Source organism: Electrona antarctica (assembly GCF_951216825.1).
Source record: "Electrona antarctica genome assembly, chromosome: 21".
Lineage (NCBI taxonomy): Eukaryota > Metazoa > Chordata > Actinopteri > Myctophiformes > Myctophidae > Electrona > Electrona antarctica.
The window spans coordinates 25664350-25677121 of record NC_136802.1 but is presented as its reverse complement, the minus strand read 5'-3'; the positions used below and the strand labels follow the sequence as shown (position 1 = coordinate 25677121).

The window sequence follows — 12772 nt, the reverse complement described above, 5'->3', positions numbered from 1 at the left end:
ATGCAGTAAAGGCCGTCGGGATCGGGAGTCGAACCCGCGGCACACTGCCAAACTCAGGCCAAGGTGCCTGGACCGCTGAGCCACGGCCCAGGCCTCCTTTCAGACTTCTAAGCGACATTATACTGACATGCACTATATTGAATGCACTACATGCCAATTTAGGACCCCTTTAAAAATGACAACAAACTGATTTTAACACATTGCTTTCTCAGGCTTTTGGTGGTCTTTGTTTTCCATTCTTTGCTTTAATTATTTTCTGCAAACGTGAAAATCCGCATAATCAAGAGTTTCACCTCACCGTTACCAATAATTGTGTTGTGATAAAGTTGATTGATTTAAAAAAATTAAAAAATGTTTTTTTCCCCCTCCTTCACCTGGGACAAGGTGAAAGACATGGTAGGTTGGAGGATGGGTTCACCAGGGGGAGGTGTTGATGGGTCTGGGTCGTTGAATTCAACAGAGAACATGCAAATCTGACCACCACCTAAAAGAATGCAACCTAGACTTGCTCCATAACAAAGCATGTACATTTTAGAACCACCTAAAATCCGTAGTCCGTAGTTGTGACAAATACATAAATCTGGAAAATGTGTGAGAATCACTGGTTTAAACGACATTAGGAAACAAGCCCCAAAAATACACAAACCGCAACTACCAATATTTACAAGCAACTTTACAGAAAAAGAAGCCCAAAGTCGCTTATAATACACTGACATGGCAACACTGATGGCCATCGGCTGGCAGCTCTTTTCATTCTTTTGTTCGCCTTGGGGGTGGTGGGGTGGGGGCGGTACAGCTATCTCACCCCCCTCCCTGTTTTGCATAAAGTCCTATCAGAACAACTACCGTCCATCAGTATAAAAACCCCACAAAGAGCTAAAGGCCCACACACACTCTGTACCTACAGAGGCAAGCAGTGACAATCTTGAACAGACCATGGCTGAGGGCTCGGCGCAAAAGAAGTCCAAAACACATCATTTACACCTGGAATGGGAGCACGATTTTTTCTTCACGTCAACACAGGGAAAGACCATATGCCTCATATGCCAACAGGAGGCGGCGGCTTCGCCAAAACGCGGGGACCTGGAACGCCATCATTCCACCGCGCACCCCGAATTCAAACACGCCCATCCGCTCAACAGCGCTTCGAGGTGGCAAAGGATCGACGATTTGAAGGGAGCACTCAGGGCACAGCAGCTGCTTTTAGCCGTGACGGAAACGTCCTTCCGAATTAGCCACATGTTGGCTCGGCGCCAGAGAGTGTTTGTGGACGACGGCGACACTGTTAGAGAAGCGTTCAATGCCGCCGCCGACAGCTTGTTTTCCGACTTGGAAGTCAAAGAGGAGATCAAAGCGAGGATGCAAAGCGTGAAGCTCGACGCGCCTACCATAGCCAGGAGAGTGGAGTCTCTGTCCAAAGACGTATCCCAGCAAGTATTAAAAGACTTGTCAAACTGTGAATACTTTTCACTCCAGTTCGACAAGTCCACTGCTGCCACGGAGACAGACCAGCTGAGTGTGTTTGTCCGAATGGTCTTCGCCGATTTTACCGTCAAAGAGGACTTGCTTGCGTTCATTCCGCTGAAAGAACGGACCAGGGGCGAGGACGTGTACAACGCATTCAAGGACTACGTGCGCGAGCACAAGATCCCCATTCATAAAATCGCATCGATGACGACGGACGGGGCGCCGGCGATGCTTGCTGTGCGTTCGGGATTCGTCTCGCTGTGCCGAAAAGACGAAGATTTCCCGCCGTTCGTGAGCTATCACGGCGTGTTGTATCAGCAGGCGCTGGCTGTTAAAGCAACCGACATGTCGCATGTAGTGAATGTAGTTGTTAAAATCGTCGACTCGATTGCCGGTGCAGAATCGCTGCAGCACCGGTTATTTAAGTCTTTATTGGACGAACTGGACTCTGAACATGATGGAAACGCGAGTGTTCGCGCAGACGTTAGGTGGCTCGGTCGAGGCGCGGTTCTGCAGCGCGTTCTGGATCTACTGCCAGAGATCATCGCTTTTCTCGGGTCGAGGAACGGCAAGCACGAGGAGTTGTCTGACGATGCTTGGTTACTGGACCTGGCTTTCCTCGCAGACCTTACGGCAAAGCTCGACGATCTCAACCGACAAATACGAGGGAAAGGCCGAGGCGTCGGTCACATGCTCAGCGCAGTGTTGGCATTCAAAACAAAGCTCGGTCTGTGGACGTCTCAGATACGACGCGGACGGATGTTACACTTCCCCAATCTCGAAAAGATGTCACAGAACCTCACGGACAAGACCGCTTTTCAGCCCGAACGATTCTGCACCCGGCTGGACAAACTGACGTCCGAATTTGACCGTAGATTTGTGGAGGTGCGAGACATGCGTCAAGTGGTTGTTTTTGCATTTAACCCGTTCTGTGTCTACACCAAACAGCTGTCCATTCAGATGCAGGAGCTGTTCACGTTGCCTACGGGTGTCGACAGGGAGATTGTTGAAATGCAACGCGACACTGAACTGAAGGGCAGAGCTGAGAGACACGAGGACTTGTGGCCACTCGTGAGCAGAGAGAAGTATCCCCTCCTTGTGTCGTGTGCACTGAAGCTGGAGGCCTACTTTGGCTCCACTCACTTATGTGAAATGGCCGTTTCCCATATGAAAAGCATAAAATCCAAGTCCGGAACTCGCATGACTGACTCGCATCTGAACGACTGCCTCAGACTGGCGATCACTAAATATCAACCAGATTTCAAAAGGCTTGCAGGCAACGAGCACTCACAGCAGTCTCGTTAAAAGGTGGGCAGACACCTCATCATATCGGTCACATAAAGTATCACTTTTCACATTTATTTTAAATCATTAAATCTTGAACAGAATATCTGTAAATCATTTCATTGAACTGTGAAACTGAATATTATGATTGACCTGTGAAACAAAAATATTGTGCATTGTAGAGAAGATATCTGTAATTGAAATGTATCTCATGTCCATGTGTCTTTCTTGTTTCATTAAAAAGTCCAAATCTAACCAAAAAAGTATTAACTTTATTTGTTCCAAATACTTTAGCATTGATTAAACTACCAGCGTGACTAGTCTTTGTGTGAATCTCTGCACATAAATTGCAAAAAATAAATGTCTTACTCATGGTTAAGCATTATTTTTTGTAACAAATTGTAGCTGTAGATCTGTGGAGCACTTTCATTATGGAATAAAAAGTGCTCTTGGGTTTGATAAGGTTGGTTAACACTAATTCAGTGTTAAGGGTCCATTTGGTTACAAACTCTGCATCATTTAGCTGGGGACCACCTGGAACCCCCTCAAAGACCACTGGTGGTCCCTGGACCACTGGTTGAAAAACACTGTCGTAACGGCATGAGCTCTGATTGGTCCACTTTCTCATTCACGTACCTTCTCTGGAACAGAGTCCATAACCAGATCACCGTACATGTTCATGACCTTGGGAAAAAAAAACACAAGCAGACCGTCAGCAAACATAGCGATAATAAAGGAATGGCCTAGAAATAAATGCACTCACGTTTCCAACAATGTAGTGATAAAGGAATGACTGGTCTCATAATAAAAATAAATACAAAACGGTGTTCCCACACATTTTGAACAATATTCTAAAAAAAGTGTTCCATTATATTTCCAGGCCTATAGCGATCATACGGTGCAACAATCCTCTTACACGTGTGTGCTACCATTGCCCCTGGCCTAGACAGACACGTGTGTGCTACCATTGCCCCTGGGCTAGACAGACTCAAAGGCAGGGGTTGACACTAAGGTCTCAGAGGCAAGTACAGGTCATGTTCTAACTTGCCAAAAGGATATGCGCACTTGTCCCAAAAGTAAAATCGTTACAATTTAACAACTCATTTTCTTGTTATGTTATATTTTTACGTGCTGCAACAGCGAAAACAGCACATTATAGGTAAACATAGCTCTGGTCCATAGCCCTAATGCACTTTGCTGCCGTTGCATTAAGGCTCTGCCACTCTGCTTCATGCCCTCGCATAAAATGCAGACCAGCCTCTCCTCTGACCATTCATGTTTCTGGAAGATGCTTCTAAACTTGTATACCATTGCTAGTTTGATCACAAAATAAATACTCTTTCATCTTAAAAATAACTAATAACCGAAACTAGCAGATCTACCGCACAAGCTCACAACGTGTTGGAGTTTGTAGATCGGCTATTTTCGGTGCGCAGCATGCTTTCACAGAAGACGCGCTGGCTTCTATGGAATCCAAATGACTGAAATCAGCCGTGGCGACTGAGAACTCTGATCCATGTGTACCTGGTCGTTGAGCCAGTTCTGGCCGTACAGCGTGCTCAGGTCGTCCATGGTCAGCACGTGGCGTTTGTAGTTGACGCGGAACGTCCGCACGAGAGCCGTGCCCGATGCGCGCTGGAACGACTGGATTAGATGTTGCACCACCGCTTTCCTGGAGAGAGAGGGGGAGAGAGAGAGTGATGTCAGAACAACATTGTGATGTCAGAACAGGCCATATATGGGGCTGGCCTGTTTGATGAGGTCAGATAAACATATGGAATGAATTCTGTACTGGCCATATATGGAGCGTGTCTTGAGTGTACGGGGTTTGAACAGGTCAGCTCCATATATGGAGATCTAGCCTGGGCAGCATTCCCTTTCAGGTTTATGATCCGGGAGCAGATGATATCATTACGTTATTACATCATGTTTTAGTCATTGTTCTGTAGTCATCTGGCCGGAATCCTCTAAACCAGAACATCCTTTCCCTTAAACTGGAAAAAGAATACCTTCTCAATACCTTCCCTTCCGCACTACGCCGTGTCAAGGCTTTTATTGGGAAGGTATTATTCTCCCGGTTTGAGGGAAAGGATGTTCTGGTTTAGAGGGTTCCGGCCTGATGACTACAAAACAATGACTACAACATGGCGTAACGATATCATCCACGGCGATTTAGTAACACAGACACCAGGCTTTCCTCCGGGGTGGAAAGACTGGTGACGCTAGGTTAATGGAGATCTAAGGGTTTGATCAGGTCAGATCAACATATGGGAAGATTTCTGTATTGGCCATATATGGCGTCCAGGTTTTCATAGTAAACTGCGACCTACAGTCTCAATGATAAGGCAAGGGAGAAGGGACGTGTTAAGATGCTGCCATTAAGGCACTACTGGTCTAAATTTAGAACCACCACCTCATATGGACGAATGTTTATAAAGTCTTCCGATGCAGAATGGAAGAGTTTACATTCCACACAAACGCGGGAGCGCTTCCACCGTCGGACTAACTCATTGAACGACAGCCCTACATGGAGACATTATGACGGACAGACCCCAGGCCCACTGGCTTGAAGTCAGAGACTCGTCCAGGCCGTTTATGATAAAGGGTTTGTGTATCAATAACGCCTGTATTCCATAAGCGATTAAGACCTGTGGACCTGATTCTACAAATGTCTTCTAAATCATGACTATGTTTCTATGTCAGTAGAAATGTTTCTATGTCATTCTCAAACTATATAAAGGGGAGGCGTCCAAAGGCGTCCCGTGGCATGGAATGAGTTAATGTCAAGGACCCCAATATGTATATTCATTTGACGGCCGAACCCCATCTGAAAATATGTTGTTCCAGGGAACCCCCAAAAGCAAAGATATGGGTTAAAAATGTTCGCTGTGAAAGAAAAGAACATATCGTCAAGGATTTGCACATTTCAAAAATAGCAGATCTACAAGCTATGAGCTTGTAGATCTGCTATTTTTCAACAGCTAAAGTATAAAATAATGGTTGATGTGGTTAAAAGCTAAGGTGACACAGATGCGTTCCAGGTCTTAATAAATGGGATAATCACCTGTAGTAGTATTGCTTGTGTGGCAAAACATGGAGCAAAGCGCAATAAAGCAATGCTTAAATGTAACGACCACATTGTGTTAATATTAAGTAGACAATGTGCTCATTCAAATAACTTCCATGGTGCTCGCTGGGTCCAAATCAAATCCACTTTTGCACAGAATGAATAAATACTCATGTTTCATCTCTAATAGCGCAACATATAATTAAGCAATATTACACGAGAGGGTGTGCTTCACCGGCGTCAATGAATGTTGCTGCAGGAACAAGCAGATAGGCGCCCCAAAATGTTCAAAGAAAAACGCTAGCATAGCAACCCAGTCGGCTCCGCTCTGAGAGATTTAGGTGGCACAAACCTCAGCGCTCTGGATTTCGGGTTATGATTTATTTGAATGCTTGTTGCATGATCGTGTCATACATACAGTAACCTTTCTAGTACATATGACATTGCCAAAAAACAGAGAAGCCAGGTCTTAATGTGGTTAACACATGAAACCACAGGTGAAAAGTGTGAACACTTCCCGAGGCGTTTCAGTTAGATGAGAGAGAGAGATGAACTTTACTTTATTACCCCCGAAGGGAAATTGATAAATTTCAGATTATAGAAAAGCAGAAACGCAGGCTGCAATCGTGACATAACCAGACGCATGTGTTCATGGGCCAACTTTTGGAAGGGGAACAGGAAAGACTAGAAAGGTTCTACCTGGAGGCCATTGCACACAATTCCAATTTTTTTAGTAGACACTCTTATAAACACTAGTTGGCTGTCCAATTCATTGTAGTTACCCTTATGTTTTTGCTACAAGAGAGACTTTAAACAGCCAACATCAAAGTGCTTGACTTTAACCCTGCTTAAAGCCACAGTAGTTGGCTCCAAGTGCCACATTTTGAATGTAGTAATGTTCAGCAACTACATACAAAAGACAAATATTTTCATGGAAGAAATTGTGATCTCAATTCTTGTGGAGGAAAATCGAGATTCACATTTGAGCAAGAATCGTGCAGCACTACTCTTATCTCGAGCGACTTCCACCACACCAGTAGAGACAACACCGAGACTTTTTTGCTCCATGGTGCTCAAAAGGAATACTACGAACTACGGCAAGAAAGCCTTCTAGTCTGAAATTCTCCTTTAACCACTCTTTGGAACTAGTGGTTAAGATGGTTGACATCACAGCGCATAGTCACCTTCAGAGAGAGCTCCGTGCAGTGACGGGATCAAGCCCTCCTAAGGCCCTGCTGGCGCTACACCAAATCCAAAAAGGTGAGATTTGCATGTGTGTTAACACAATCAAGAGCTACCCTATAATCCGGGCCTGTCTACTTGTAAAACCGACACACACACACACACACACACACACACACACACACACACACCCACTACCTGTGCGGCTGTGAGAAGTTCTCGTTGAAGAGATCTTGCAGTTTCACCACCACGTCGTCGACATGGACTGGGATCAGACTGCCGTACTGCTGTAAGGACTCCTCCAGAATACCTGCACACACATAATGTACAGGAATTAATAGACAGAAACTCACAGAATACCTACACACAAACACACACATTTCACGTTGCAACAAACACGTTGTAGAACAAATAACACATGACATCTCTAAAACTAGTTATACTGGATAATTCACACATTAGCAAATAACAGTACTGCACAGTCAAATCCATGGAGGTGAAGACTTTTACGAGGAGAATTGTGTCATATATTCACATCAAATTAATGAGTTAAGAGTGTGTGTGTTTGTCCCTACACACCGGTCACACAGCTCATGTGTTCCTCGGTCAGGGCGACTTCGGCGGGTTTCTCCCTGACAGCGGCGTAGGAGGGGGTGCTCTCCAGGGGCTCCCTGCGTCCTCCTCTCTGTGCTCCTCGGCTCAGCTCCTCACAGCCGTTCGGCAGTTCCTCTGTAGAGACACGCAGCCACCCGTCCCAGTCAAACCCTCGACGTTCATTTAACTATCAATGTATACAGATGCAACTAAAGGGTGCATATATCTTTGGTCCGACATCCTAACAGTCCGACACGCAATGGTACGACACCCTACCCCAAACCCTAACCGCACGCCAGAGTCCTGCAACGGGTCGGATACCCACGGATACCCCGTGGGTAACAGAGTTTGACGGGTGGGAAAATATACCTTTATAACCTTTTTTAAAAATCAGAGCGCACCCGCACTGCAGGATGTTATAAACAGCAGCTGAGCTGGGTGCTTCTCAACAGTGGAGACAAGTTAAGTCCGTCACATGCCCAATTTTCGTCACACTCACGCTGATGAAACACCATGGGATTATAATGTCAACATTCAACACAAGATGTAAGCTAACCCAGGTAATGTAATGCGTCACTCTGAAAGCTTAACTAAAGTTCTAACGTCATTTGTGATACAGAAACAGTATTGAATAAAGACGGTCATCAGGCTTATCTTTTTTTATCATCCTATTGACCTTATCCTTATTAATATATTACGCCATTTAGGTCATTATATAACTTTATGTTGTGATAATAAGCAGCAGTAGCCTCAGTCAACTATACGTCTTCTGTGTGCAACGACGCACCGCCGCCCGCTCACCACCACATCAAATTGTGTTAGATGAAATTAAGTCAAAGATAGCGAGCGGTGATACGAACGGTTAACAGTGCGGGTAATGGGTACATTTTTGATGGGCGGGGCGGATCTTGTTTCGATTTTTATATAAATCACGGGTAGCGGGCATGTTGCTGAACTGATGATTGACGGGCAGGGCGGGTGCAGGTTTCGAAAGTTGGACCCGTGCAGGACTCTGCCGCACGCGGAAGCCATGGCTGTGTTTACCCGGCCACGCATGTCGAAGCCATGGGTGAGTCTTAACTGGCCACGTATAATGTGTCTTAACCGGTCACGTATGTCGAACTATTGTATGCCCCCCCGGCCCCCGTAATCAAATGCATCCTTACAGGTCCAATTGGTTACATTTGTTTAGGAGTGCAACAGTTAATTGAACAAAATTATTTTAATCGATTCCAAAAGATTATCTATAATAAATAATCGATACAAATGCATAGTAGTGTCCCGTCATGTCCTACCTCTCTCGGAGCCGCTGAGACTCTCGTCCCAGTGCCGTTGCTTCTTGGGCCTCTTGTGCTGCTTGGGCCTGCGGGCGGTCCAGGGGGAGTCCTCCCTCCTCCGGTGGCCTCGGGCTAGTGCTGCACAATTAATACAAATATGAAAAAAGATTGAGATCTAGATTCAGCCACCAATGCCCCACTAAGGTACAATATGCAAGAGAATGGAATGCAAGCTGATAATGACTTTGGTAAATGGTGCATTTACATGGATTGTGTACCCATTCACACAAACATTCACACACCGATGCCAGAGGAAACCATGCAATGCACCAACCTGCACATCGGGAGCAATTAGGGGTTCAGTGTCTTGCTCAGGGACACTTCGACACTAACTCTGAGGGAGCCCGGGATCTAACTGGCAACCTTGTGGTTCTCATATATCCACTCTACACCTGAGCCACCGCCACCCCCTCGAGCAAGAATTGTGCAGCACTCGTACCTCGGGTGCCCGCCCACTGGGCACGCTGGCGCCAGCTCTTCCAGTTCTGCGACAGGCGGAAGCGCAGGCCCAGCTGGGAGCGGAAGCGCCGCTGGCGCAGGATCCGGAAGCCGTTGAGCAGCCTCCTGGGCCCCTGGGCGGGGAAGCTAAAAGACTCCTGGGACATCAGTGGCGACGACCCTGCCGCCCCCGCCGGGGAAGACTGCGGCTCGCAGTCCTCTTCCACCTCGTCGATGTCGATGTGGCCGTCGCTTAGCGCTGTGCGTCACAATTGGGAGATTGACACAACGATTAATATCGGCACACAAATAAATTGCGGCATTAAACAATTTAGGCAGGCTTAAAATATGGAATGCCGTGATTTTGTCCACCCCTCCCATTTTTGAGTGGTGTAAACCACTCCTACAACTGGCTTTTGTGTGCATAAAAAAATGACCATGGTTGCTATGTTCAAAATAATTTCTGACGTAATTAAATCACACCCGGGTGAACTGGATGACCGTAGCAACCGTGGTCATTTTCTCTGCACAAAAACAGCCAGTTGTGAAATCACATCCAGGTGTGATTTCATTACGTCAGATCAGAGCTGATCAGGGTATATAATACCCTACCTTATATAATACCTCACATCGGACGTCAGACATTACGTCAGACCACAGCTGATCATGCTATATAAAACCTTACACCACTCAGTTCACACGGGTGTGATTTTTTTTTTACATCAGGTACTATGATTATACTAGGAGAAAGATTTTTCTCAAAAAAAAAGTGTACAGAAAGTGTTAAAATGAAGTTTAATGTGGCCACACCCACCAGTTCATCAAGTATCATGTGTGGTTTTCAGGTGGGTGGTGATCCACCTGAATTGAAGCCACACAAACAGCTGTTGTTGTATGATAAAGGGCGAGGGAATGATATTGTGATGTGTATTTCGATTGGGCCTTTTGACTCAAAAGGCGAAAGCCTTTGAGCTTTGGAGGAAGAAACCAAAAATACACAGGGAAGGCATATTTCAATATTCTAACCACACCTGGGGGTCTATTGGAGTAATGTTAACTCCATAGATACAAACAGAAAAGGTACAAAAATCACAGCACTCCATTTTTAGGTCAAAGTCGCTTTATAGAACAGAAAAATAAAAACAAATTTATTCGAAAAATAAACTAGTTTAAATGTTAACACATTTTGTGCCCAAAACGTCTGTGGACGTCCTGGGTATTACCGCACGTGCATAGCCCAAGACGTCTGTGGACGTCTTTTTCTTTTTTTATATTATTTTTTTATTAAAAAAAAATCAGAAAAATCAAAACACTTTATTTATTTTTTTAACACGTGGTGCCAAAGTTTGTGTTTTCGCCATTGAGAATGCATTTGGCGTTTAAATTAAATAACTCAGAAACTATAAAACATTTCAAAGTAAAAAGTTCCAGCATGTGTCTCCACAGTCAGCTGAATTATAAAAAATGTGAATGGATTTTCTAGGTGAAAGTGATTTTGGGCAGTTTTGCGTGGGCTCTCAATGTGTTAAAAACTTTAAAAACTTTAACATTTTAACCTACCGATGCTTTCGGTCTTGGCGTGGTGGTGATGGTGATGGTGGTGCGGCTGGGGGTGAGGCTGACCATGCTGAGGCGGGGGCAGCAGGATGGCCGCCTGGCTGGACTGTGGCGCTGCCGCGGGGAACTCGGGCACCTCCCACTGCAGCTCCACGTCCTCCTCCTCGCCTTCCTCCTCCTCCTCTGCTTCCTCCTCACCCTCCACCCAGCCTTCAAACTCGCCCTCCTCTTCCTCCTCCTAGGGGTGTAACCGTACATTTTAACGCAATGACCTTTAACGTGTTTATTAATGAAATCCCATTGTGCTTTTTACGTGTTTTTGGAGCTTTGTACTAATTCATAATCGTCTCCAGTCACTAGGCAACGCTCATGCTCTCCTTTGGAGGGGCGTCATTGGGACTTTATGACTGCATTAAACATTGTAGCGCTTGCTTGTACTCACCCAATAATTAACTTGGGGTCAGCCAATAGAGGGTATGCTACATGCATGAAGTGAATGGGAAATCGAGTGGCAATGTGACTTGGCAAACTGGCAAAGTGAGTTTAATCCATTGAGACCTGGAACGCATCCATGTCACGTTAGCGTTTAACCACATTAACCATTAACCCATTTTAGCAGATCTAAAAGCTCATAGCGCGCCACCGAGTGGCGCGCTATGAGCTTTTAGATCTGCTATTTTTGAAAAATCGTTAAAATGTGCCTTTTTCTTTCCGAAAATTGTCATGATTTAGAAAACTTCGACGTCAGGCCTGAATGGGTTAATGTCGTTTAACGTCATTTAATGCAATCAGATAGGACTTTTCTGTTTGGATGTATGGGCTGTCAAGGCCAGAAAACTATTTTTTTGCCACACAGTAGGCGTTCCCACATAACTTCCGGGTATGATGATGATGTCATGCGCATACCCTCCATTAGCCCTTCGCTAAGTCCCTCCCCAACCCGTCCTTGTCCTATTCAGTATTTTAGCTGTGACGATGAGCTCCGCCTCCTGAGATACTTCCGGGTCCTACTTTTGTGTCGCTTTTGTGTCCCCATAGAGTTATACTGTGACGCTCCGTCGGACTAAATCTGAGACGAAAACAACCACGAAAGTCTCATTTTACCGCTTTCCTCGCAACAACAAAGCTGCGCTGCTCTCCCAAATCTGGCTGACAGGCCATTTTATTTCATTGTGTCAACTAAATCCTCATTAATGCAAACTAGATTCAACATACTCAAGCCTGCAAACATTCTAAATATGCCCCCGAAATATTTTACTGAGCAAATGGACTGTTACCACCTTCAATAATAATGATAATAATAGTCTTTATTGTCTCCACATCATATTTTTTTTTTGTCAATCGCACATGGACAAATTGTACAAAACATTAATAATTCTACTCGAGTTGGAAGCATTAAGACCCATTTTAACCCTCAATGGCTTCCTTTCTGAAAAATAACGTCATTGTAAAAAGATTCACACGTTTAGATATTCTATTTACAATGAGATGCGGACGGGAGCTGGTGCCACTTGGACCCGGACGTAACGTAGCACTACAAAATGACGTCGGACTTAAATACTGAATAGGCACGTTAGCAGTGAGAGACAGGGCAATGGATCATTTCAGTAGCAAGAGCATCAAAATGTCTTCTAAATCTAGTCAACCAGGCCTGCAGTAGGCTATGCACTGGACACATTTGCATGACATTTTAAAAAACTAGAAATACGAAGAAAAGACAGAGGGAGAAATCAACTTTTAAATCGACCACCCGGCAGGAGTTTTCAAACAATGCTTTGATGTTGGTGCAGGGTAATTAATGACTAGAATGGAATATGTCATCCCGATACTTGAGAAGACATTTTTA

At 45.1% G+C, this 12772-nt stretch overlaps 1 protein-coding gene across 2 annotated transcripts in view; it reads right to left on the bottom strand.

Annotated features, from left to right (window-relative positions):
• LOC306913614 (uncharacterized protein) overlaps positions 1-12772 on the bottom strand; it is a 33278-nt gene that overhangs the window by 7464 nt on the left and 13042 nt on the right. The window contains exons 4-10 of one of the 2 annotated variants that reach the window (XM_079490397.1): positions 10930-11164; positions 9371-9628; positions 8890-9009; positions 7580-7729; positions 7199-7310; positions 4276-4423; positions 3388-3435 (exon numbers count right to left, since the gene is read on the bottom strand). In XM_079490397.1, coding sequence (XP_079346523.1) covers positions 3388-3435; positions 4276-4423; positions 7199-7310; positions 7580-7729; positions 8890-9009; positions 9371-9628; positions 10930-11164 — 1071 coding nt within the window. The remainder of the gene's footprint in view (positions 1-3387; positions 3436-4275; positions 4424-7198; positions 7311-7579; positions 7730-8889; positions 9010-9370; positions 9629-10929; positions 11165-12772) is intronic. The other variant, XM_079490398.1, reaches the window with a different exon arrangement.